The sequence below is a fragment of the Neofelis nebulosa genome, chromosome 5 (genome assembly GCF_028018385.1).
Source record: "Neofelis nebulosa isolate mNeoNeb1 chromosome 5, mNeoNeb1.pri, whole genome shotgun sequence".
Lineage (NCBI taxonomy): Eukaryota > Metazoa > Chordata > Mammalia > Carnivora > Felidae > Neofelis > Neofelis nebulosa.
The window spans coordinates 155,983,879-156,011,046 of NC_080786.1; the positions used below are offsets into that span (position 1 = coordinate 155,983,879).

A 27,168-nucleotide genomic window follows, 5' to 3' on the forward strand; every position below is an offset into this window, starting at 1 on the left:
GATCCTCCAGCCACCTGTGGCCAACGTAACCATTCTGGACTTTACCCCTGACACTTCTGGGACTATTCTTCCTAAAGACATGTTTCCCTTATGAATTAATAAATACTAAGAACAATCGAAACAAAAAGAGAGAAAAATAAGTCGTAGTGGGCTCGGCGATGGGGCGTCTGACTGGCCATGTTCTGGAAGCACCCCCATCCCCTCTGGGAGCTTTCAGGACTCCCACTTGGCATGTGCAGCCACTGGCCTTACAGTGCCCGAGGACAGATGTGCACGTGCACCGGGAGCAGCCCCTACCTGCCAGAGGAGACACCCTTCTCGGTATGAGGTTGCATAGGTATGTTCTACCTATGCACATCTAGGTGTGTTCATTGCTTGGCGATTGAAACATCAGTCACCCATCACCAATACAATGCCAGCCTTTTCAAAATGGTCCCAGGCGTCTTTGGATTCACTGGGCAACAAAATCCCCCCCCAAAAATCTGTCCACGGCCTTGAAGAAGGAGATCAGAGGGGACCAGCATGATACGATGAGGGAATGTCTTCCCGGTTCAGAGTGGTTTTCAATGCTCTACGTAAAAGAATGGATATAGCATAATCTAGAACAAACAGCAGAGAGGTTTTGAAGGTTAGAGCTCAGAGAAGAGTTTGTCCTCTGGGCAGGGTGAGAAGATTTTCAAAACTAAAGCCACACCTGTCCAGTAATTTCCAAAGCCACAGAGTGAGTCGGTGGCATATCTCAGACGTAATAAAGGCACTGTCATGGGCTGAATCGTCTGCCCCAAATTTCTATGTTGAAGTCCTGGCCCCCAGCACCCCAGAACGTGACTATAGAGACGGGATCTTCACAGAGGTGATCAGGGTAGAATGAGGTCCCTAAGGTTGTCCTGACCCAATCTGACCAGTGTCCCTGTGAGAAGAGGGGATGAAGACACAGACACACGCAGAGGAACGACTGTATGAGGACACGGTGAGGACAGCATCCACACCTCCAAGACAAAGGCCTCAGGAAGAGCCAGCCCCGCCCACACCTGGATCTTGGACCTTGAACTCCAGCCCTGAGACAGTAAATGTCTGTGGTTTCAGCCACCTGGTCTGTGGCACCTTGTTATAGCTGCCCCAGGAATCTACTATGAGGATGTGGTCCACACCACCCCACAGACTGCAGTTACGCCCCTTTTAAAAGCCACGGCAAATTTACACCCATCTATTTTCATGGTGTAAGTTGGCCATGAAGTACTTCTCTTAAGTTCAAGAGAAACTCCGAACTATTTAAATGTTCAGTTATTTCCTTTCTCCTCTCGTCGTAATCTTGATTATATTTCCTTTGTTGGGGGGCCCGGGTGGCTCAGTCGGTTAAGCGTCTGACTCTTGACCTCAGCTCAAGTCTTGAACTCAGGGTCATGAGTTCAAGTCCCACGTTGGGCTCTGCCCTGGGTGTGAAGGCTACTCTGAAGAAAAACTTGCATCTGACAGACAGGCAAAAAACAATTTGGTTTTCTCTCCGGCTGTAGACTTCACAGATGTTATTTATAGATAAGGAGGCTCTGCTGTCTGTGAGGTAGAACACTGGCAGGATGTGCCAGTCCCTCCCCCCCCACCCCCGCCCCGGAAGAGGAAACCCACGACGTTTCCTTTGTCAGTGGGAGACTGCGAATGGGGCCTCTGCTACGGGAGGAGGGGAGAATGTCAGCAGTCTGGACGTGGATTCCAGTGTTCTTGGTCCACTTATGGCCAACGAAAGCCCGCACCTCTCAGGAGCCGGCCACCGACACTGTGACAGTACATGAGCAGAAGAAATCCCTGTGACCTGGATCCCGCCAGTGGGAGTTTCCAGCACAAAGCAGGGCAACAACCCAAAAATAGAAGGTACAACTTGCAGACATCTTGAGAAGTGCACTCGCCAGATCAAAACGCCACGCAGGCACGAATGGTCCAGGGCACGAGGCGGTGTCTGTGGGAGGCCAGTGGCCAGAGCCTGGGGTGCAGGGGGCATGCTCCCGGGGAGCCCCAGAATCTGGCCCAGGTCAGGTCTCAGCATGAACTTGTGGGGGCTAGTGGTGAGTGCGGGCGAATCGGGGACATGACGTCTGTATGGGAGAAATACAGACGTTCACACACGGGCCGAGGAAGTACAAACACACCACGTCCATGACTGAGGAAGAAGAATCGTGAATGTATCGATTCCTCTCGGATTCACTTCCAGGTTTAATGAAATTGCAGGAAAAGATCCCAACGGAATCATTTGCTGGAACTCTACCGAATGGTTGAAAAGTTTATCTGGAAGAATGTACAGGAGAAGAGGTGAGAAAACTTTGAAAAATAAAAATAATGAGAAGAGATAGTTACTCTAGGATATTAAAAACCTATTATAGGGGCGCCTGGGTGGCGCAGTAGGTTAAGCGTCCGACTTCGGCCAGGTCACAATCTCGCGGTCCGTGAGTTCGAGCCCCGCATCAGGCTCTGGGCCGACGGCTCGGAGCCTGGAGCCTGTTTCCGATTCTGTGTCTCCCTCTCTCTGACCCTCCCCCGTTCATGCTCTGTCTCTCTCTGTCTCAAAAATAAATAAAAAACGTTGAAAAAAAAATTAAAAACCTATTATAAACCAACGATATAGTCCTGGATTGAGGGAAAGAGAAAAACAGATCAGTGGCACAAAACAGATACGAGAGCGGGGAACCTGGCCTGTCAGGAAGTTTACAACCTGCTTGACACATCAGAAACAGAGGAAGAAACAGGCATAAAATGAACGGTATTTTATGTGGCCTCACCTCATACACAGAACTCCATTCCCGACAAAGATGAGAATTGAACGGAAGCAGAAAATCATGTCAGGTAGAAGGCACTTTAAATGAATGTATTTCTGATTTCTACGCCGAGGGGAGCTTTGAAAGCATACAAGTAGCGGAAGGAGTCTTTCTTGTGTGTTTATTTTTGAGAGAGCACAAGCAGGGGAGGGGCAGAGAGAGAGGGAGACCCAGAATCCGAAGCAGGCTCCGAGCTGGCAGCACAGAGCCCGACGCGGGGCTCGAACTCACGAACGGTGAGATCATGACCTGAGCTGAAGTCTGACGCTTAACTGACGGAGCCACCCAGGCGCCCCCAGAAGGAGTCTTAATCAGAGACCTAGCAGATCGGTCTTTAACACTGACTGTTAAAGGCTTAGAATTGAAGGGTTTGGGGTGTTAAGAACAATGAAGTACACTACAGTCGGAAGGGCAGGAGGAGAGCAATGCTCTTTGGAGCACAGGAATGAGGACGATGAGCCCTGATCGGTCATCCCCATGAGCACATCACCTCCCCTTCTCTCCCTCCGTGACCACACCGGCTGCGGCCCGGGTGTCCGCCCTCCGGATGATTCGTTTCTGACGTTTTCGTTTCGCCCAGAGGTCACCTACCGTATTCTTCACTCTTGGCCACAGTGACAGGTGAACAGTCAGAAGAGAGGCCACCAGCTCTGGCCGCCAGGCCACCCGCCCACCTGCAGCCTGGGCCCACGTGCCCTTCTCCCCCATCAGACCACACCGGGCTTTTGGAATTCCTGCCCAGGGTTCCACGGCACCCCACGCCCCGCGCCCCCAGGCATCCCACGCCCTCCGAGGGCTCCGCTCCAGCATCTGCCCTTCCTAAGACTCTCCCCCCGTCATTCCCTCCAGCAAACAAACATACCGCTATCCTTGAAAACAAACTCAAGCACAAGCCCTTTTTTCTTGTTTCCCTTTCTGGCTACTGCTCCTCTTCTCCACTCAGATTGTAGATTTTTTAAATTAGATTAATTAATTAATTTCATCATAAGTATATTCTTTGATCCCCATTATCTAGTAACCCATCCCCCACCCACCTCCCCTCTAGTGACCATCAGTTTGCTCTCTGCAGTTGAGTCTGTTTCTTGATTTGTCTCTCTCTCTCTCTCTCTTTTTTCCCCCTTTGCTCATTTGTTTCGTTTCCCAAATTCCACATGAGTGAGGTCATACGGTATTTGGCTTTCTCTGACTGATTGATTTCACTCAGCATAATACCCTCCGGCTCCATCCACGTTGTTGTAAAAGGCAAGATTTCATTCTTTTTGATGGCTGAGTAATACTCCATTGTATCTATATACCACATCTTCTTTATCCATTCATCAGCTGGTGGACACTTGGGCTCTCTCCGTAATTTGGCTACTGTAGATAATGCTGCTATAAACATAGGGGGGCACATATCCCTTTGAATTCGTGTTATGTGTTTGGGGGGTAAATACCCAGTAGCACAATTACTGGATCGATGGGTAATTCTATTTTTAACTTTCCGAAGAACTTCCGTACTGTTTTCCAGAGCGGCTGCACCAGTTTGCATTCCCACCAACGGTGCACGAGGGCTCCCCTTTCTCCACATCCTGGCCAACACCTGCTGTTTCTTGTTGTTAATTTTAGCCAGTCTGACAGGTCAAAACCACTGTGGTTTTGATTTGCATTTGCCTGATGATGAGTGATGATGAGCATCTTTTCATGTGTCTGTTGGCCGCCTGAACGTCTTCTTTGGAGACATGTCTGTTCGTGTCTTCTGCCCATTTTTAGTTGGATTATTTGGTTGTTGACTATAGATTATTTTTATATTTATTTTTTTAAGTTTGTTACTTTTATTTTGAGAGAGAGAGAGCATGCACACAGGAGGGGCAAAGAGAGAGAAAGAGAGAGACAGAATCCCATGCAGACTCCACACTGTCAGCACAGAGCCCGACACAGGGCTTGAGCTCACAAAACATGAGATCGTGACCCGAGCCGAAATCAAGTCAGAGGCTCAACTGACTAAGCCACCCAGGTGCCCCGACTGTAGATTATTTCAACATAGAATTTATAAACATGATTTCTCCTTTGATAATTTCCCATAGGGAACTTGGCCAGTTTCTTGCTCGTGGAGCAGGCAGATGCCCTTCTCTGTCCTCCTCTGGCCACTCTCCCTGTTCCTTCCAGACACTCACTTGGGGCACCTGCATGGCCCCTCTCATGTTGAGGAGCTCACACCACTCTATTTAGCTGTGACTTTTCCCCTCCGTCCTTCCCAGGCCACCTGGAGGCGTGCCCACCTCACAGCATCTCTCTTGGTTGGTCGGACAGGTAGCGATCTCTTCCCTGCGTCCCACCCCTTTCCTCCGTGTTTCCCTAGATCTTAATGTGTCTCTTCACTGCTTATTCATTCTTATATCCCAGCCACACCTATCTTCCCACCGTTGGCTATTTCAGAAGGTGAATCTACGAGGACATGGTACTGGGTTGCCTGGACCACCCTACCGCACAACAGACCCCGGGGGCGGAAAACACCCGCATCTATTCTGTCAAGGTCACAGGCTGCAAGTCCAGGATCAGGGTGTCGGCAGGCCTGGTTCCTCCAGAGGCCCCTCTCTTTGGCGTGTAGACGGCCACGTTCCTGGTGCTTCTTCATGGTCTTTCCTCTGTGCCAGCATCCGTGTGTTTCTCTGTACCTCCTGGTCTCTTCTTATAATTTAGAATCGGGCCACACTGCTGACCACATTTTACCGTAATTACTTCTTTAAAGACCCCGTTTCCAATAAAGTCACGCTCTGAGGTACTGGGGGTCAGGACTCCAAATGTCAAGGAGACACGGCTCAGCCCATAACCGGTGGTGACAGTGATGACGGACAACCAAGATTTACTCGGGATTTGTTATGCGCTGAGCACTGAGCTCCTTAAACACACCATTGTGTTGTGTCCTCGACAATGACCTTACCTGCCCATCTTGTCGTGAGCATTCCCACCCACACGCATGACCAGATGCGGGCAGGTCGCTTCCCAATGCCTTCATGACAAGAGCACCCTCGTTTCTTCCTCCACAGGACATACACCTTCAGCCTGGCCATGGACCTGGCCTCCAGAAAGGACGGGGAAGCCAGCAGCAGGCGAAACGGAGAACCGCACCCTCCACAGACGCCGAGGGACGTTAGCAGCATCCAGGCTTTACAGGTGACAGAATTCCCTGCTTTACAAGGTGAACGAAGGGAAACCACACTTTATGTCAACTCCCTGGGAGACTCAGGCCCTCGGGTACGGCTACAGACCCAGGGGGCAGAGGGATGGACGCCCCATAGCTGTGAGCCGGGCTGCGAGCCCTTCACGGCAGCCTGCTGGGCATTGCAAGAACACAAAGCATGTGTCTGTCATTCTGTCAGTAATGATGCCAGGACATAAGGCAGGGAAAACGCAGGGACACAGCCCTACCCAGAATCCCAGACTCTTATACCAATGATCTCAGCAAGTTGTGTGACCCTGAAGAAGCCACCTCCCCCAGAGCCCCAAAAGTTGGAGGTTCTGAGCTTTCAAGCCTGCACTGGGAGAGAGGATACTGGTGCTCGGTAATCGTGAGGGCCAGAGGCCGCAGGGCCAGGCGTTGGGGCACAGCAAGGGCACAGAGGCCCTGCCACCCGCAAGGCGTGCGTGCATGGGTGAAGGCTGCCCGCAGGACCTCCTCGGAGCAGGCAGCCCCTCCTCCAAAGCACACAAGTGACATGGTATCCCCGACACCGTCAGGGCGGTGGGCAGGCTGGCCCTCTGGTTCCTTTCCCAGGAAGCCCCAGGGGGCAGGCCAGCACGTGCAACCAGCCCTTGGCCACTTCCCGCTTCAGTGGGGGTGCCTCTCTGACCCGAGGAGTCTCCAAAGTGGTCCCTCCACGTCCCGCCTCCTGTGCCCCCACGCTGCACGAGGACTTCATCCCGGCCACCTGCAGCCAGCATGGGATATGTCAGTCCTCATTTTACAGATGGGAAGACTGAGACTTATGGAGGGGAGGAAGCTTGCGGGGGCCACTCAGGCACGTAAGCGCCCCTGAACTCGGTTGTTTTGGAGGATTACGGGAAACAAGGTGCCCGCCGCAGGCCAGGCCCTCAGTGCTGAGAGTCTGTTCCTGCGCAGAGAGCAGGCCTGTGCTGTCTGGCTCGTCCCTGTGTCCTCAGCACCTGGCTCAGGGCCTGGTTTGTAAGTCTCATTGGATGAATCACCGAATGACCAAATGAAGACCCTCATCGGGACTCTTGATCGAATCACCCTAAATCCAAACTCGCCCTCCTTCCCCAAGAAGCCACCAGCCCCTCAGAGGCTGCCTCCAGGCTGAGGTGGGCTTGGTCCAGACGAGAGCTGAGCACAGGACGCTGGGCACTGGGGAGGCCACAGATCGTCCCCTGTAGATGGATCTCCAGTTCCAGAGCGGCCCCGGGCAGAGCGGCCACTGGCTGGGAGCCAGAGACAGACAAAACCGGGGCTCCTTTACCCAGACTGCCCAGACTCCGGAAGGCACAGCGGAGGCGGGACTTGCCCCCCTTGGTAGGCTGCAGGGGAGAGGGCATGGACTGGGGTGGGGCTCCCTGAGGCCGTGCCCCCCTTTCCAGATGGGGGGCGGGAGAAGCTGGAATGGGAGGGTCGGCCCACAGATTGGCCTGTGTCTGAACTTGCCGCGGCTCTAAATGGGTGAAAGCCCGACAGATGTCTCCCTGTGAGCCGAATGCTCCTCACCTGCTCTGAGGTCCCCCCTCCGTATGGTAAGGAGAGAATACAGTGGCATCAGCTTTGGTGAATGGACGTCAGTAGGCTGAAGAACGGCCCCAAAGATATGGGGAGCTAATCCCTGGAACCTGCAAGTGGTCTCTTATATGGAGGAAGCGTCTTTGCGTATGGGGCTGAGCTAAGGGTCTTGATGGGGAGTGTCCCGGGGGGGCCTAAATCTAATCACAGCAGCCACTAGGAGAGGGAGAAACAGGGGATCTGACCCACAGGGAAGAAAAGAGCACGCAGATACACAGAGGAGGAGGCTGTGTTGAGTATCGGGACAGAGACTGAAGTGTCTCAGCCAAATCCAGGGATTGCTGGGGCCCCGGAGCTGAGAAAGCCAGGGAGGATCACCCCCTAGAGCCTCAGAGGGAGCACGGCTCTGCTGATACGGTGACTTCGGAATTCTAGCCTCCAGACTCTGAAGGAACACATGTCTTTTGCTCTCAGCCTCCAGGCGGTGATGCGTTGTTACAGCAGCAACACTTAACCTCCACCCGGGGACCTCGTGTCTAAAGAGGCGACACGGCCCTGGTATCCCCTGGACCCCAAAAGCAAGGTCACTCCACTCCCCGTGGACCCTGCACTTTTTCCTGATACGCCTGTTACAAAGCTCTGCATTTCGAATTTCAAATGCTCCAAATTAAAAAACCCAGGGAAGAAGATGCTCCAAACTCAAAACCCCAGCCCAAAGCGATCAACAGTACTTGGAGACTCAGTAAGCAGACTAAGGCTGGGAGCCCTGTGTGTCCTGCAATCTGCCTGCAGGCAGGGGGCAGGGATGAGACATTTTAATGTTCATCCTCCTGGGGAAAGGCATCCTGGTGAAAATAGGCATCAACCATACTTCACAAGTGGAAGACAAGACCAACTTCCCTTTGGTGCTCTACCCGAGAAGGTGGGTGTTTGCCTCCAGAACCAAATGTCTGCACCCTGTATTAAGAGACCATCATAATATTGGCTTTGCTTTGACCATATGTCCACTTTGGAGCATGGGCCCCGAGGCCCTGAGAACCTGTGCATGGAGACTTGGAATGTTCCACGGGCTCACAAGCAACACATTTCATGCACACATCAGAAGGCAGCCAGACTGGCCAGGAATGGCCGGCGGGTTAAGCCGCTGGAGACTGTGCGTGGCTGTGGACTTCACGAGGGACGAGGGTCTGGCAGGAGCTGTCCGTGGTGCTGGCCCTGAGAACACCATGAGGCACGTGGTGTTTGCCCGCCACCTCCTTCTCAGCACGTGCCAACACATGGTGCCACTTGACCCTGCCAACAAACTCAGAGAAGTGCTGAGAAAGGAGGCAGCTGGTGCAGACCCTCCAGGCTCCACTCTGTTTGCAGAATCAAATCTGAAAGGGAAGGGCCAGTAGCATTGCCTGGGGTACAGATGTGTCATTGTCTCTCCAGGGTGCTGGGTGTCCAAGGCATCTGCGTTTTCCGTTCTAGGATTTGGGAGAAATCAGAGCGGGCCTGGGGATTGGTGATGGGGCTCCATGCTGAGGAGGGCCATGTCTCGCCGCCTCCCTTCCTACTCCACTCTGCAGCAAAAACACACAATATCGGCTCCTTCCTTCTCACCCCTGAGCCCAGCCTCAAACTGCTATGAGGCCAAAGATGGGAAGCAGGAGGAAAGGGTCCATCTGCGGAAAAGGAACTGGGCAAAGACAAGCTGACCACCAGCTACAGCTGCCTGCCCAGCGCCCTTCTCATTCTGACCATCCCTGGTGAGCTTGGCCAGCCCATCCTGGTGACTTTGGCCCATTCATCCCCAGTGACCTTGGCCCACCATCCCCGGTGACCTTGGCTCCAGGCATGACCAAGTTCCATGTCCTACCTGAAGTCCCCCCAGCCCTCCTGCTGTGGTAGGACTTGCCACCTCTGCCTCTCATCTTCTTCTATGACTCATCTTTCTATGTTTTTCCCTTGGTCCCAATGAGATCCAAGGTCCCTAGGTGGGGAATCTGTGAACTGAAGCTTGTGTCCTAGTCTCTGACATGCATGCTCCCAGTATGCTAGGCCCCAGGGATGCTGACAGCAGTATCTACACGCAGAGAAAATACACAGTATCTATTATATGATAATATATATATGTATAGATATAGATAATGTCCTAAGAAGTCACTATGGAGCGATACTCTTGTCTGAATGTTTGCATCCCCCCAAAATTTGTATGTTGAAATCCTGACTGCCAATGTACTAGCATTAGGAGGTGGGGCCTCTGGGACTCAATTAGGTCAGGGGAGGTGGGGTCTTCATGATGGGATTACTGCCCTTATCCTGTTGCATCCACACGACTCCTGAAACAGAATGCTACGGGCACCAGTGACAGTCACAACAAAGTTTATTGCAGTGAGAGGCAAGGCAAACCGATCGATTGGGACCGACAGTCTTGACCAGAGTGCAGTCTCGGAGAGCCGGGGTACAGAGCTTTTATAGCCGACCACATCGTCTTATTATCACCTGGGAACAGAACAAAGGAAGAGTTCGCAGGTGGAAACAGTTCAAACAGGCCCTTGCCCCCATCCAAACACTAATCCCTCCCTTGATTGATAGGATAAGGCTGTTATCTTTTAACCTATAGTGTTAAAACAAAGCTGTTATTTGTTAAGGCTACAGGTTAGCCCTACACTACAATTTAACCCTTACAATACAAGAGACCCCACAGAGATCCCTTGCCCCTTCCCCCCCCCCCCGTGAGGACCCAGCAAGAAGTCAGCCCAGAAGGTCGCCAGGCACCCTGATCTCAGATTTCCAGCCTTCAGAACTATGGGAAATAAGGATCTGTAGCTGATGAGCCCCCAGCCTGTGGTGTTCCATGAGAGCAGTCTGGAGGGACATGGGGTAAGGACCTAGAAGAAACAGAAAGGTAGACAAGTTGGTGTGCTGTGTATGGCATAGGTTATTCCTGTGGGTTTTCTTTCCCTTGATAATGTCATAATGCCCAGGAAACAGAAAGTGGCCAGAAATTAAAGAGATTCCCACCTTCAATTCCCAACCTTCTTTCACTGCAATGACTTTGGTGAAATGGGCTACAGTCCCTGAGCAAGGAAGACGAGGACTCTGTTTCTGGGCTACCTGTGGGATGACGAGGGGAGGTGCCCATTGAGTAAGTCTAAGAATGGGGGTGTTAAATTGCCCATGTCTTTCCTCCACCATCTCAGGCCACAATAGCGAGGAAGAGTGTGTTGGTGGTGCGCCACGGGGAGAGAGTGGATCAAATCTTCGGGAAGTCGTGGCTGCAGCAGTGTTCCACTCCTGATGGTAGGTAACATCCTGGCAGGATCTAGCCCCAGAAAGTACATAGATCTAACAAATGACATCACTTCTCCGTTTCCTGAGCCGGGTCCCCTGTGGCACCGTTCTTCAGGGTGATAGTATATGTGGGAGGGGTACGTGCTATATCTTTCTCCGGAGATATTCTATGCGTGCACACTGTCTGTAAGTATCTTACTTCAAATGCTTTGTGGAAGATGGGGGAATGGCTATCAACAGTAAGCGATTAGCTGGTGTGACCCATGGACAGTCGTCTTTATTCTGGACGCACACGCGGCAAGTTGGTTAGCGAGTGCAGCATTGAGTTGACACTGTGTCACCGTGACCTGCGGTCTCTGAACCCTCAGCTGCTGGCACAACCCTATCTCAGTCTCATTGCTGTATCTCTCTGAGATAATCTTCGCTGCTGTGGTAGCTTCCCTGCAATGTTTAGCTGTGCAACTCAACTGATGGACATATTTTGAACGTGTGTCTTGCTTATCCCAAGTTCACCCCACTGGATACCAGGAACAAAGGACAGTGCTTATAAGTACAGCCCACCCACAATGATACGCATCTATACCAATGCACACCCCTGAATGGAAAGCCCAGCATGCCACAACATCTAAGCCACAAATAATTGTACAACTAAAGATACTGAATGAACAGAGTGATAAAATCTATTCACAGTAACTGGTCTAGCTAAGCTCTTTTGGAATTCCTCTGGGAGCCCAGCAGGATAAGAAAGGGGGGAAATGAGTAGGGGAAACCACTGGCAGATGACCAGCATGCACCAGGAAAATTCTGAATGGATTACATCATGGCCAAACATATCTACAAGACCCTACGGAAGTGATGCTATGCTTGTCTCTATAAAACAAGATCAATCACAGGCGCAAAGGCTCAGGAAAGAGACAACAGGATGACACGTGGCTGTGAGGACAAATTGACATTCAGACGTGCAATGAGAAGAAACTTCCCTGTAATACAACAATTATTGAAACCACAGATTGAAATCGCACACCACGTCAGTGTGCGTGTGGCCGTGGCGGTGTGAGAACTGACACAAAACAACCAGCGCCAAAGACGTTCATTGGACATCATGGAAAGAGGAAGCGTATTGACAAAAGACTGAGTCATCTACAGGGGAAAGACACCGGATAGTCCCAGCTGGAAGGAGGCTCCTGGTGGCTCTTTCCACAGGCCGAGCAGGCCTTGATAACGTGAATACTGACAGTCTAATTTGTCCAAACTTTGCGTATTACATTGTTTAATCAATTACAATGGGGTATTCAGGGGGTGCTGCCAGACTTTCCTCGGACCCCAGATCTCCTCCTCGTTTCTGCTCACTTCTGGCCCTCATATGGCCCTTCATTTCTCAGTGGTGCTAGCCAGTTGACCCCCCTCCATCTGAGGCTCTACACCATCAGACCCTAACTTTGCTCCAATCCTTATCCTCTTCTGAGCTCCGCGCTCTGCTTCTCACAGATAAAGCGTCAACGAGGACAAAAGACCTACGTGGAACAGGTTAACAATACCATCAAGGGACCTTCTCTGGGAAGAAAACAAATAGGACTTTCCCCAGAAAACACAAGATATGTTTTGGCATTTAATGAAAGCCTTTCTTCAAACAAAGTCTCTGCCAATGGAAATGCCAAGGAGGGAGCTTCCAGGAAAGTCATGCATGAAAGCAAGGCATTCAAAGTAGCAAGCTGCCTCTTTGTGTTTGTGAAGGGCTAGGAGGCCATGTGGAGGGCTGGGCTGGTGTGCTCGGGCAGGGTTAGTGACAGGGTCTACCCCAGGATGTGCAGCAGGTCTCAGGAAAGGAGGCTGGGCTGCTAGAAACTACCAGCAGCCGGAAGGTTTGGGGTTGCTTGGGGGGACGTGCGGGCTTGGTGTGGCATAGTGTCCTCTGTAGGGGTAATCAATAACTCAATATGAGGTTGAGCTTACCACTTATCGACCACCTCCCCTGAGCCAGGCGTTGGGATCCGGGCATTACCACACTGATTCGTTGTAACAGCTCTATCATTTCTCCCTTTCACTAATGAGGGAGAGTAAGTCAGTTGACTCTAATCATACAACTAGTAACTGGTGGTCCCAGGATTTGCACCAGATTGTCAGATCATAGAGCTCAAGGTCAAAGTCAGGGTAAGCGTTTTGCAGCCTCTGGTTGGAGGGTTGAGGGGAGACCCCACGGATCCACCTGATTTCCAGCAATCGACTGAAGGAGCATTCTGGCCATGTGCACTCTGTCCCCGGGGACAATGTAACACACTGTCAGCTGCTGCGGGGATGGGTAGAATTTCCCTTCCGTAATTAATGCCAACTTGAGATGTCTATCAAGTTTAGCTCAGTCAGTAATGGAGACATTCCTTTCTTAATCAAGAAGATTGTATGAGTAAATCTTCTTGAGGAGACCTCAGAGGGTCTCGAGGTTTCTGGGGCTGACACCTGTGTCCTGTGCATTTGAAGAGATGTGTCACGGTTGACTCCAAATCGCAGAGCACCTTTAAGAAAAAACACAGATGAGGGGAGCCTGGGTGGCTCAGTCGGTGAAGCATCTGAATTCAGCTGAGGTCATGATCTCACGGCTCGTGAGTTCGAGCCCCGCATCGGGCTCTGTGCTGACAGCTCAGAGCCTGGAGCCTACTTTGGATTCTGTGTCCCTCTCTCTACCTCTCCCCCACTTGTACTCTGTTTCTGTCTCTATCTCTCAAAGATAAATAAACATTAAAAAATTTAAAAAAAAAGAAAAAACACAGATGACAACAATTTAAATGATAACCTTGCTTCCCCTGTGGGTCGTGATCTTGGGGGTTTCAAACCTGCACTAAGTCGGTGGGCCTGAACGCCTGGTGATTATTTATGCTTCAGGGAAATACTACCGGCCAGACCTGAACTTCCCTTGCAGTCTGCCCAGAAGGAGCAGTGGAATCAAAGACTTTGAAAATGATCCTCCACTATCATCGTGTGGAATTTTCCAGTCCCGCATAGCAGGTATGTCTGGGGATCATTCTGGTAGAAATAGTAACATTAATCACAGCAATGATGATCACTAATGCATACTGAGCCCTTGCTACATGCCCGTGGAGGTCCGTGTTAGCATTAACCCCATTCTGCTGAGGAAGCGGCTCAGGCACAGAGAGGTTAAGGAAGTTGCACAAGGCCACACAGCTAGTAAGAGCAGGTGCAGGGGTTTGACCCAGGATGGATAGTTGGGGGGCTCAGAAGGAATGAAAGATACAAGAGAGGGGAGGAAAAAGGAATGAACACTAAAAAAATTTTTTTTAAAGAACATATCCTCTCTGATTTTACTTCAGAATCTCTCAGTCTGGGCTTATGCTTTATGTCTGGGGTTCTGGTCCCACATGGTTGACTTTTTAGAGCCAAAAAAGCCAACGGGTTCATCTGGTCTTCATTTTATGAATGAAAAGACCCGAATCAAGAAATGAGGGAGGTGTGTGGGCTTGCACACTGCTGGTTACCGGAAGGAGCTCAGGGTCTCTGAAGGGGTGTCCATGCGGGCAGTTTTTGACCTCTGCACTCATTTCCGGGGACGCCCTGATGAGGTACCACAGGTGGAGTGGCTCCATCAGCAGAAATGTGTTTGTTCTCTTGCGGTTCTGGAAGCCAGGCGTCTGAGTTCCTCCCGAGGCCATGAGGGCGGCTGCTCCAGGCCCCTCCTCTGGGCTTATAGACGCCGCCTTCTCCCTGGGTCTTCACGTCGCCTCCGTTGCCTCCTCGCCTCCCTCTGTGCCCATCATGGCTGTGTCCAAACTCCCCCCTTTGAGAAGGACGCCGGTCAGATTGAACCGGAGCCCCTCCCCCCCCAGTGACCGCATCGTAATCTGACTGCCATTATAAAGACACTGTGCCCAAAGAAGGTCACACTCTGAGGAACGGAGCGTGAGGACCCCCGCAGATGAATTTGGGGGTACGATCCAGCCCGTGACAGCCTCCCCTACAGCCTCGCCAGCTTGGCACCGTGCATTTCCTAAAAAGGTCCCCTTCTTTCCCAGGGGCCAGGCCCTCTAATTTTGCGAGAGGAAACGTGAGCTCCGGGCTTGTCCCTCTCTGCTCAGGATCTCACAGCCTGAACTCCAACTGTCAGCAGGGCTGAGCTCCCATCTGGAGCCTCTTGGAAGCAGTTGCAGTTTCCCCCAAAAGGCTGTTGGGGGAATTCGGTTCCCTGCGGTCGTAGGACTGAAGTCCTGGTCCCCTTGCTGGCCATCACCAAAGGGCTTTCTTTTCTCAGCTCCCACGCTCCTTGCCATGTGGCCCCCTCCATCTCCGAAGCCTGCAGTAGGGAATATCTTGCATGCGGAATCCGCATACCTTGGACTCTCTGACTTTTTTTCTGTGACAGCCAGAGATAAATCTCTGCTTTTAACGGGCTCACCCGGATGGTTGAGGCTTACCTGCAATTATCTCGCTTCTGCCGTAGGACACAACACTCCCACATTCACAGCCTCCAGCCACACTCATGGGGACCTTACGGGTGGGTGCACCAGGGGCTGGAAATCTCGGGGCCGTTTAAGATCCTGCCTACCTCAGGTAGTGAGCCAGCCCTCAGAGTCCTCCCCATGGGAGGTTACAATTGTGAAGAGGGGTTTTTGCACCTGCTGTTTTCCAGGAGAAGCACTGCTGGACAGCGGCATCAGAATCACCTCCGTCTTCACCTCCCCAGCCCTCCGCTGTGTGCAGACAGCCAAACACATCCTGGAAGGTCGGTAAGAGCTGCAGTGAGCATCGCAGGTGGCCCTGACCTCATGGTTATTCTCCAAAGGGGGGAGGGAAGGGAAGGGGGGTAAGAATCGGATGAGTGGCAATGAATGGCCATAGAAGTCGCAAGACAGTTTTGGACCAGTCCTCCGAGAGCTGTTAGCAGACACTGAGCCCATCAACATTTCTGGAATGCCAGGATTCTAATCGAGTGCAGGAGCCTGTCATCACACTGTCCACCTGCATCTGCTTGTATCTAACATATGTTTAGAGAGAGAGAGAGAGAGAGAGAGAGAGAGCAGAGGAGGGGCAGAGAGAAAGGGAGAGAGAGAGGATCCCAAGCAGGCTCTGCACTGTCACAGAGCCCCACATGGGGTTTGATCCCACGAACCGTGGGATCATGACCTGAGCCGAAGTTGGACGCTTAACTGACAGAGCCCCCAGGCGCCCCTGCCATGTGGTTTCAAAACAGCACCTGAGGAGGGGTTTCAAAAGCCCACAGAGCTGGGAACAGCTGTGGTCCCTTCTGAGGGCCAAGCTCATGACTCTTGCCAGGGCGAGGGGAGCGGCTGCTGGCAGCTGTCCAGCACCACTGAAGGCTGATGTCCCTTAGGAAGCCCCCAGACCGTCTTTAGCAGCTTCTGCCTGCAGGAAAAAGAAAGTTCCTGCCAGAGAAGTGCAGCTTGTCCTGGGGGCCTTGGTTCTTCGTCTGCTGCTGGAGCCCTGCCCTGCCCTCTTGGAGGGAGGGGGCGAGGAGGGGGCAGTGGACATGATGTAGTCAGCAGTGCAGGAGCACAGGCCAAAGCCCCACAGTGATGGGACAGAGGGCAGAAGACGTGGACACAGACACAGCAGGTGTGCTAATGTGGGGGAGGGGGCTTGCCTCTACTTTCTTAGAGACAGTGGGGGTCAGGCCACCAGCTGGAAGTGAGAAAGGGAAGGACCTCTGGAGGTTTGGGGTGCACGGAAGGCACGACATGTCTATCAGAGAGATAGAGGGTGGTCACTGAGTACTGACTTTACATGGAGACCCAGCCACCACAGGGCCTGGGGCTTTCCTGCAGGGGCAGATGTGGAGGACCAGGTAGAGAGCTGGAGCTAATGACGGGTGGGCTCGACAAGTGAAGTACAAAGTTCTCAGAAATGTTCTCCGGTGATGATAACGTCAATGTCTCTAATACGATGTCTCATGGACTTTTGGTCTATATGCAGAACGTCTTTTTTAATTATCACGATGCTGTTTAAAGTCCAAGTGTATAAATTCTGGGTTGTTCAGGAAAATGAGGGCGCTCAACCCTCTTCACAGGTCCTGGAACAGGACAGACCTGTTTCCAGACTGACATCTGAGAGGTTTACATGCTACCCTTAGTTTCACTGTCATGTCAGTGACTGTCCAGATGGGCCATTTCCCAAAATGTGACCCACAGAACAAAGTGGCTGCAAGATGGCTCCACAGAAGGAGTGGCCAAGACCCTTTGGGAACCTCTCCAACTGTTCGCACTGGACACGGGCCCTCCACAGGCTGGAGGGAACTCAGGAGTCTGGTTAGACCGTGTAACTCCCTTTCGTCAATGTGCTTTGGCAAAGGAACTTGTTCCGTGGACCTGGAATACATTTGGGGAACTGATTTATTTCCAGCATTGGAGCTTAATGACATTTTCTCCATTTCAAATAAAAGCATTCAGGCCCTCTTTCCCCCACTCAAAGAGATGGCCTTATGCTATAGGTGTTCTCTTGGTCGAGGTATGAAATTCTCGGGAAGGGTAGCTAGGAGAAATCTGGGTGTTCCAAGAGACAGCTCCTTCACCCTTCACCTTCTCCTCAATCTGGGTGTCTGTCAAGATGGCGCCTCAGTGGTGACTAGTGTGCTCCTCGATTGGCCGAGTCTTTTCCATGGATCGCTGGGTTGGTCGACATGGTGTGCTCTCACTCTTGATCAATGATGAGGCCCAGTGCTAGTCTGGCTGTAGAGATATATGGGACCATCAGGGTGACCCACTGATAGTGGCATCTCGCAGGCCGGGCAGACTCTGTCCCCTTCCTTACGGACAGGTGTCACTGCTCCTCAGATGCCTTTCAACCATCTGGCGGGTTCTGTCTTAGAAATAGCATAGCAGGGGCACCTGGGTGTGTCCGTTGGCCAACTGTCCAACTCTTGATTTCAGCTCAGGTCATGATCTCATGGTTTATAAGTTCGAGTCCCAAGTCATGCTCTGCGCTGACAGCTCGGAGCCTGCTTGGGATTCTCTCTCTCCCGCTCTCTGCCTCTCTCTCTCTCTCCCTTTCAAAATAAATAAATAAACTTTAAAAAAAAGAAATAGCACAGCTGTAAGTAATCACAGAACAATATTTGCCAAGGGAAAAAAAAACCCACTTTTTTTTTTTTTAAAAAGTATTGTTTAAGAGACTCACATAAAACCAATCTGGACACTGAGGATTACAAACGCTTGTATTCCGTTGGATCCAGAGCTCAAACTGGAGAAAACAATTAAGATAAGAGTGGAACCCGGCATCTTTGAATGGACAAAATGGGAGTCCGGCAAAACCACCCCAACCCTCATGACCCTGGACGAGCTGCAGGAGGCGGGTTTCAACGTCAGCATGGATTACAGGTGGGTCATTCCCTCCCTTTCTGCCGGGGTGGGGCACCTCCGTAGCTCCTGCCCAAGAAGAAACATTCACGACAGCATTAAAGACTATATTTGGGGGACCACTACACTAGGGGTGTGACCAGGGACCAGGACTGGACCCGGCTCTGAACATCATGGGGACAAGTGAGGGATTTTAGTGAAGGAGCAGGGCAGAGGTGGGACGCTACTGAGGGATGGGGCAGTAGCTTTGCTGAGGCAGGCCAGAGTGAGCGTGCACAGGCATCACCTTTGGGTGACGGGGGAGGTGGGGTTTGCTCAGGATTCGAGGAGGAGCAGACACCAAGGGTAGGGCTTCCGGCTCCCTGTGATAGCAGGAGTCTCGCTAAAACCGACCCTACGCGGTTGGACACGGAAGCCCACGGTCGGCCTCGTGAGACGCGGGCTCCGGGAGCCCGGCCAGGGTGCGGTCCAGGAGACACAGTTTGTCCTTCTCTGCCACGGCCCACTCTTTGCCGTCACAAACCCTCCTGGGGTTCAGTGAGCGTACTTGCTAGAGATCGAACGTCGGCCCCCGGCCTGCTTGGGGCCCACACTGGACTGTCACGTGGACCTAGAGCCCCGCCCTCCCGGAAGGGCTTCTCCTTCTCCCGCTGACCACACGGCCAGCAGGCCGGCGTGGCAGCCACCCCCGTCTCCTCCTCCAGGCCTGCGTTTCCCCTCGCCTCCCTCATGCCGGCCGAGAGCTACGACGAGTATGTGAACAGGTGTGCGGTGAGCGTCGGATGGATCACCAGCATCCGCCCACGGGACGGTAAGGGCCTCCCGCGTCCCCCAGCCCCCGGGCCCTGGGGATGGGCAGCCCCCCGGGGAGGTGGGGTCTTACCTCTGGGGTGGAAACTGGCCAATTTTTAGGGTTTAGGAAAGCCCCAACCTCGTCCGCCCCCTCCCCAACCAACAGTGTCACACGGAGGCCTCTGCAGTCACCGGGCGCGTGGCTGCCACCACCCGGGGGTGGGGGGGGTCCCGATTCTGTCACCGAGAGCCGATGGGATCCAGGATAGCAGGGTCAACACAAACCGCTCGTGTCCGCTTCCTAGGAAACAAGAGACTAAGAATGGAACTCGAACCAGATGTCAGGTCACATTCGAACAAAACATCTGTACGTGTAGACGGTTGAGACCGTTAGAGAAACCTGAATACGGAATTTGAGTGTGGAGTCTGAATGTGGACATGCCTGAGAAACCGCGTGAATTCTGTTAGGTGTGGCGGTGGCAGGCTGGGCGTGGCAGGGTGGGAAGTGGTCACGTGAAGGGGCAGACTGAGGTATAGTCTGTGGAATGTGGGACAGTGGGGGTAGCGGGGGAGGGGCGGTGTACTCACGGATGGTGCGCGATGTGCCAATGTCACGCCATGGCGGCTCCGGGATGCGTTAGACCCACCTGTGGGCCTGTTGGGGGATATTTGAAAACATCCGTGGTAAAAGTTGACACGTGAGCCTTTAGAATTTTAAGTTAGCGCGCTGAACATCAGCGACGTGTCAGAGACCAAATAAAACGTCGTGGGGAAAATCCACGCGAAGAAGGCACGCGCTCTGCCCTCAAAGAGTTTGGAGATTGTTGGGGAAAGGCATGACATCCAGAATATTAGGAGTTTTGAATAACACGAGGAAGAGTCTCCGAGGCAGTGAGAGACCACCAGACCCGCTTCCCCACCTGGTTATCCTTCGTCCCTCATCCCGCAGACTCAGGCAGAGATGTCTGCTGACGAGGGAAGACCGTCTCTGCTCTCAGGGAAGAGTTGAGCACCTGGCCTCCCCGGACAGTCCCAACGCGCCAGGGGGACACGCTCCCTCACATCCTGTAGGAAGAGACCCAAACCTGGCCGCGCCCAGCTCCCCCAAACACAGCCGGCCACGAGGCTGCTTTACAAATGGCCCATTTTGACCGGTTGGCACCCTGGGGAATGTGCTTCCGGAAGCCACAGCTTAGTGGCATTTGGTTGATTCTCAAACTCCTGTTACGCACAGTTACTGCGACAGAGCGCCTCAGGACAGACGGTGACGTGAGAGCCTTTCGCTGTACAACGGGGGCCCGTCCTCAGGCCACCGCTGTCCAGCTGCTCCAGTTTGAGCCTCCGTCCTGAGCTGAATTTCAGTGTCCACAGGATGCTCTGCCCTTCCGAGGACACTCCCCGCCATTACAGGGGTGAGGCCTTCCGGAACAGGGATGGGGATCTGCTCAATCAGCTCCAACCCCTCTGAACACTGTCTTGTGACGCTCACCGCAGGGAACACAGCCCATCCGTCCCCGTGTGGCTGAGGCTGTCAGGATGCAATGCTTGAGGGACAGGACAAGTCGGATTTGGAAGGTGAGCAGTGCCGGAGAGGGGACAGCATGAGGCAGGCGGGAGCGTGACAGGTGTGGCCAGCGGCAGAGGAGGAGTAAAAACTCCAGGCGGGCTGGAGGGTAAGAGCCGACCCCACCGGTCCCCGGGCAGACGTTATCTGTGAACTGGTCACCGTCCTGCACAGCCTGGTGTCACCTCCACGCACACCGCATGACTCTGCAGCCCAGAGGACTGAAGCCTACGTGCCCACATCACCCGAGCACCGAGAGCACAGGCCCAGAGTCGAAGCAGTGCGTCCGCCTCCCAGGTGGCATCCTGGCTGCCACCGCACCGTGACTTCGGAGGCCAGAGATGTGAGAGCGGAATTAACAGGAAATAGTACATCAGGGCTTCGGTCACGCTGGAGAATTCAGTGTCAGGAAGCAGCAAGAATGAATCGTTCTGTGTTGGCCAGAACCTTCAAGGGAAGCTCTCCACCCGACTGCCTCTTCCAGGTGGATCCTGTGGGGCCGGCCACAGCACCTCGTGGACCCACCAGGACCCGCCAGCTCCCCCCAGCTGTGACTGGTCCCCGCGGCAGTCACGCCCGCCAGCAGAAGACTCGCTCCACCCGTGGACTCAGGGTGTCGTTATTGAAGCGAGAGGCATCAGCAGGCTCGTGGTGGCTGATGCCTCTCAAGCTGAAGGACCCAGCCTGGGAGGCAGCCACCACATCCCGCAAGAGGTGGTCCCTCAGGTCACAGCGCAGTCCCGCCCCCGAAGCTCCCGACAGGCGCGGCTGCCCCCAGAAGGTGCACGAGGACGTGATACAGCAGGGACCGTGCACACGCATGGGGGAGCCGCAACTCGGGGTTACCTGCCGCACCGCTTCCGACCCGGGATCTCTCAAGGCTTTGTGTACCCCGGGGGTGATTCCACCCGACGACTTTGGGGACTCTCGTTCTACTAGAAGGCGCTCTCCGTGCCTGCTCTGACTCCGAGGTGTCCCTTTCTGTACAGTAGGCGTCATCCTGATCGTGGGCCACGGCTCAGCGCTGGACTCCTGCACCCGCCCGCTCCTTGGGCTGCCTCCCCGCGACAGCGGAGACTTCGCCCAGCTCGTGAGAAAGGTATGTGCCCGCCCCTTCCTCCCCTTCGGGCCGTGAAGTCAAGCACCCCGAGCACACGGGGTCATCACGCTCCCCTCTCAGAATGAAAGCAGGCGTCCAGACAACCCGGGGCAGCAGGGACGCCCCCCACCCCACCCGCCCTGTGTCCTGAGAATGTGCGCACCTGCTCTTACACAAAGGGCGGTCCTGGGTGGGGGGCTGATGGGAGCGGTTTGTCCTCTTTATCATCATTATGGCAACTTTGGCCATTTGCTGCCCAGATAATATGAAAAATAAGAAACAGGCAGTCCCTGTAGTGGACCAGATGGTCCAGGGAGTAGTAAGCCATGTGGATACAAGGACAAAGGACAACTGCGGGGCTGGCTTGCTCTGGGGACCCAAGGGCAGGGGGTGGGGGGCTAGAGGACAAAAGGAACCCCCACCCTTCGCCTTTGGAGTCATCCCACCATGGAACACACAAGCACTTGCGGTGACGGCCAGCGTGTCCGGGGCCGGGCTGGGGCTCTGCAAACACTCACAAGAAAAGCTAACAGGTGACGGATGTGTGGAGAAGGGTAGTGAGTGGTCTGCACCGACCTGTTGACCGTCACCCGGTGAAATGACTCAAGGCAGGCAAACTGGGGGCTCAGACACACCCTCTGCTCCTGCACCGAAAATCTACTCAGGGCCAGACTTGCCCACTGTCCTTGGCCTTTTTATCAAACTAATTGGCCAGTGACCTTGAGGCCAGGAGTACAGTGGCATAAACGACACTTGGGATGGGTGATGGGCCCCTGAGCTGGTTCCTTTGTGCAAAATCGTCACAGGACCACGACCAGCCCCAGCTTGTTTGCAGAGGGGCAGCCCCGTGCCCTGCCCGGCCCACACGGGCTCTGTGCCTACGCAAAGTTCCCGGCTTTCGGAGCCCCGCCCTGCCTGCCAGAGAAAGCCGGGTCCTCCCTCACGGGGGGCGAGTCAGAGAGCGATACCTGCGTGCACCCTCTCTCTTCCCATTCACTTTCCTCTGGACCTGAGTGGAAGCCCCTCAGAGTGCCCCCGAGGTGTGCTTTCCCAACTGTGACCCAGATGTTCCCGAGCCCTAAGGGGTCCTGGGCCACCGACTACCACTCTCCGAGTACAGGGCTCGAGGCCACACTGGGTGAGGATGCACTTTTCTGGGGTTTTCCTCGTCGGCCCCTGCGCACCTGCTCCCCGTCTGTTGCTCTATCCCCCGTCCACCTCCCCTGTGCTCCCGTGCTGCCCGCTCCTGCTCCCGCGCCCCTCCCCCCTCTCCTGGGGCTCCAGGTCACCCCCACGATGGCCACCGCACATGCCAGCTCCTGACCGTCGCACGTGGGGGCTGTTCCAAAGCCCTATTAGTCTTTGCAGCCCCATTCCCACCCACTGCCACGACCCTTGGCCAGCCTTGAACTTCCAAATTCCTCCGACATTTTTATCCTGACACTTTGGTGCCCACCCCACCCCATCCCCAAATAAGCTGCACTCGCCTGCACACAGCAGAAATTTACCAAGGGGCTCTGTGGAGCCACGGGCCTTCAAATCGAGGGCAGACAGAAACAGATCGTTCATGACCTTCCCCTTGCCCACCCCATCACGCTGCCTCCCCGTGTACACACACACGCACACGCACACACATACAGTCACACGCATACACACACAACCACACTGGTATACATGTGCACCCACATAGATGCATACACATATGTGTGTACACATACATGCATGTGTGCACATGCATACACACATGTGTGCACTTGTACAGGCACACGTGCATACACATGCACGCACACATACATGCATGCACACAGGTGCGCAATGCACACACATACACATGCGCATGCACACACGTGCGCGTGCACACATACATACACTCACACACATACACACACATGCACACTGGTGTACACGTGCACACACATACACAGGCACATGCACACAGGGGTACACATGTACATGTATGCGTGCACATGCACACATATACACATGCATGCACACATGTGTGCATGCACACACATACACTCACAGACACAGATGCACACAGGTGTACACATACAGGTACATGCACACAGGTACACACGTACACATGTGCATGCATATACATGTATGCACATACATGTGCACGTGCGCGTATGTGCAGTGCACGTATGTGCACACACATGCATGCATGTGTACATGTGCACACATAGATGCATGCGTGCATACAGGTGCGCACATGCACACAGGGGTACACATGTACATGTATGCATGCACGCACGCACACATATATACACATGCATGCACCCACATGTGCACATGCACACACATACACTCACAGACACACATGCACACAGGTGCACACACAGGTGCATGCACACATGTGTACATACACATGCATACATGCGTACACATGTGCATACATATATGTGTGCACATACATGTGCACATGCACACATGCACACACATGCACCCACACAGGTACACACATGCACATGCGCATGCACACAGGGGTGCACATGTACATGTATGCATGCACACATACATATATACACACGCATATGCACATGTGCACATGCACACACATACACTCACAGACACAAATGCACACAGGTGTACACACAGGTACATGCACACGTGTGTACACGCACATATGCATGCACACACGTGTACACGTGTGCGTACATGTACGTGCATGCGCACACACATGCACAGTCTCTCTAAGTAGGAGAGAGTCATCCTGAGTCAGCGCCATCATCCATGTGGACCCCCACCGCACGTTGGAATTTCTGCAAATTTTGTCTCACCAAGAAATTTCCAGACATCAAAAGAGAGAAGAAAAACAGGAAAGCAAAACATGCAAACGACAACAACAACAACAAAGCCTTAAAAACAAAGATTTCCACAAACACATTCATTTTACAGATGAAGGGATTAAGGTCTAAAGTCTCACTTTGCGGTTTTTTCCTGGGCTCTGAAAACAATACCCATATCTTTTTGCGATGCCAACTTTGAGAATGTAAGTCACTCTTCAAGCTGTAGCCTGGGCACCGTTGAGCCTCGGGCAGGGTGCTTCTGTGCCGCGGGGCGTCCTGGGCACCGTAGACAGCAGCAGCAGCCTTGGCCTCTGCCCCTCAGATGCCAACAGCACCCCCAGTGCCACCGGCTTATTGCTGGTCCGCAGACATCGCCCTGGTCCGCGGGAGCGAGGGGCGCGGCCCCGCTGGGGACGGCTGTGTGAGGCGCCAGCATCGTGTTTCAGGCAGCGGTGCCAGCGAGGGCCCATCGTGCCCTCCTCCCCGGCCCAGCAGGGCCTGTCTGTTGGGTCTAGAGCGACTATAAAATCGATCGACCTCCTACAAGATATTAACAAGTGATTGAAAACTCTGTCCTAGATTCCTTCTCTGGGTATGTGCTTCTGCGAAGAAAATAAAGAGGAAGGGAAATGGGAGTTGGTGAACCCTCCCGTGAAGACGCTGACCCACGGCTCGAACTCCGCGTTCAACTGGAGGAACTGGATCCCGGGCAGCTAAGAGACTCGCTCGTGCTCTGCGCGGCTCGTGCCGAGGAGGCCCAGCTCTCGGCGGGGCTGGGCGATGCCGGCGTTTGAGGGGGTCCGACGCCCCCTCGGTGTGATTTGGAGACGCACAAGACGCACTTTCACGTCCCAGGATGTTCAGCCACCTGCCGCCACCCTCGTAGCCGCCGCAGGTGGACCTCTGTCCTGCGAGCTCAGACCCTGTAAGGTGTGGACGTGCCGCGTGGCCCGGAGGGAAGCGGGTCACCGTGACCCACCACAAAGGACAGAAGGACCTGCCCACTGTGGCTCGTGGGTTCCCCGTCATTCTCCCAGTTCTGTTTCAACCCCCTTTGGGCTATGTCTACACAGACCCAAAGGGGGCGTAATATGCAATAAAATCCCACCAGAAACCACCCACCAGCTGGAAATCAGGGCCCCGCAGCTCGCGATGCCCGCCCCCCGGGTACCGGTTCTATCGCCGCACAGTAAGTCACCATGGAGCGGCGGTCGGGGCAACACGCATTTTCGAACACACACACGCAAATCACTTCCGTTCCGGCTCTGCAGGTCAGGATTCCTAAGACAGGTCAGCGGACTCCGTGGCCCCCAGAGGCTGTGGGGGGTGTCCGTCTCCTGGCCGTTCCCGGCTGCAGAGACCCCTGCCCTCTCCGCCTCCATCCGCACATGGAGCGTCTTCAGGTCTGTCCCTGCCCTCCGCTTGCACCGCCCCACACCCTCACACCCCCAGCCCCCTGCGTTAAGGTCTCTTGCAGTTAGAGAGGGTCCTCCCGACAGTCCGGGACGACCTTCTGCCTCAAGATCTGCAGCTTAATCCCATCTGCACGGCCCCTTTTACCCTGTGAGGGACACGCCCGCAGGTCTGGGATTGGGATGTGGATGTCTTTGGGGACAGTCGTCACCCCCCACACCCCACACATGGGGCTGCTTGTACGGGGGCCCCCGGTATGAGGAGGAGACGCGCTTCCCTCGTGCAGGCCTGCCCCAGCTTCTCCTTTGCTCCTTTTTGGCCAAGTGGGGGGGGGGCGTGGCTTTGCAAATGGGGGGAGCGTGTCCTGCCCTGACTCACAGGAACGCCCACCGGCACGGGGACACCTGCCAGGATGCTGCAAATCCAGGGGTGCCTCTGACTCCGAAGCAGCTGGTCCAGGTGGCCGATGGGAGTCTCTCCCCCCACCACCCACTGGTCACAGCGGACCCCACCGCCAGTGCACTCAGTGCCCCAGACAAAATCCCACCACGGTGCGGTGAGCCCGACTGGACTCTCTGCTCTCCCACCGCGCTCCAGTTCTGACATTTCACTGTCGCGACGGGGGACCGTGGCTGACCCGTGCCTGGCCTTTCTCGGGGAAGTGCCCGCCCCGTCCCCAGCTCTCCCCTGCTGTCTCCCGGGCAAGGCTGGGGCCACGCAGTCCGTGGAGCTCTTGAGGAGCAGAGACGGTGAACCCAGAGTGGACCCCGGAACCCGCACAGGAAGCGCCACGTCCCAAGGGACACACACAGGCTTTGGAGTCTAACTGTGGAGAGGAAGACAAAAGTGTCTGTCCCTTGTTTTACTTACTCGTGACATCATTTTTCTGTCTCCAAACATAAAGCAGTTTAAGGTTGACACAGAAGAGAGAGCAGAGGGCAGCCGGCTCACAGGCGGCTCCCATATCTGGTCGACGACACAGTATCGGGGAAACAACCCTGCACACGTCCCAACAGGAACTGACCAGAAAGCCAATGGGTGCCCTGGGGCACCTCCTACGGGTCCGTCCTGCCTCGGAGCACCCGGACGGCCGCCCCTTTCTCTGCAGCAAGTATGTGACTGGGAAGAAGTATTTCCTTGTTTTCTCTCCCGGATACCCCCTGGTGCCACCCGGACACTACTAATCATGATGATGATTAGAAACCTTACAAATCAAGCAAATGGCATTTAAATAGTGGCCCCTTCTTTGGGGCGGTCCCAAGGTGTCTGGATTTACCCTTTCAGGAGGGAAGCTTCTGGGTCACAAGCCCCTGACCCTCGTCCTTGCTGGGCTGCTGGTGGGGGTGGGCGAGGGACGGAGAGATGGGTTTGAATCTCAGATTCCAAGGTCAAAAGTGCCAGAAA

General features: G+C 54.0%; 1 protein-coding gene across 5 annotated transcripts in view; it reads left to right on the forward strand.

The window, feature by feature from the left end:
- Positions 1-25,468, forward strand: part of UBASH3A (ubiquitin associated and SH3 domain containing A) — a 40,526-nt gene extending 15,058 nt beyond the window's left edge. The window contains exons 7-14 of one of the 5 annotated variants that reach the window (XR_009262375.1): positions 5,834-5,960; positions 10,701-10,800; positions 13,669-13,791; positions 15,428-15,520; positions 17,984-18,128; positions 18,812-18,918; positions 20,394-21,562; positions 24,931-24,946. Coding sequence is in view for 4 of the 5 variants with exons in the window: in XM_058732098.1 (XP_058588081.1) it covers positions 5,834-5,960; positions 10,701-10,800; positions 13,669-13,791; positions 15,428-15,520; positions 17,984-18,128; positions 18,812-18,918; positions 21,453-21,562; positions 24,931-25,068 (943 nt within the window). In the remaining variant the exon portion in view is untranslated. Of the gene's footprint in view, positions 1-5,833; positions 5,961-10,700; positions 10,801-13,668; positions 13,792-15,427; positions 15,521-17,983; positions 18,129-18,811; positions 18,919-19,204; positions 19,389-20,393; positions 21,563-24,930 lie in introns of those variants that run through there. The other 4 variants (XM_058732099.1, XM_058732098.1, XM_058732100.1 and 1 more) reach the window with 4 other exon arrangements.
- Positions 25,469-27,168: the final 1,700 nt, after the last annotated feature.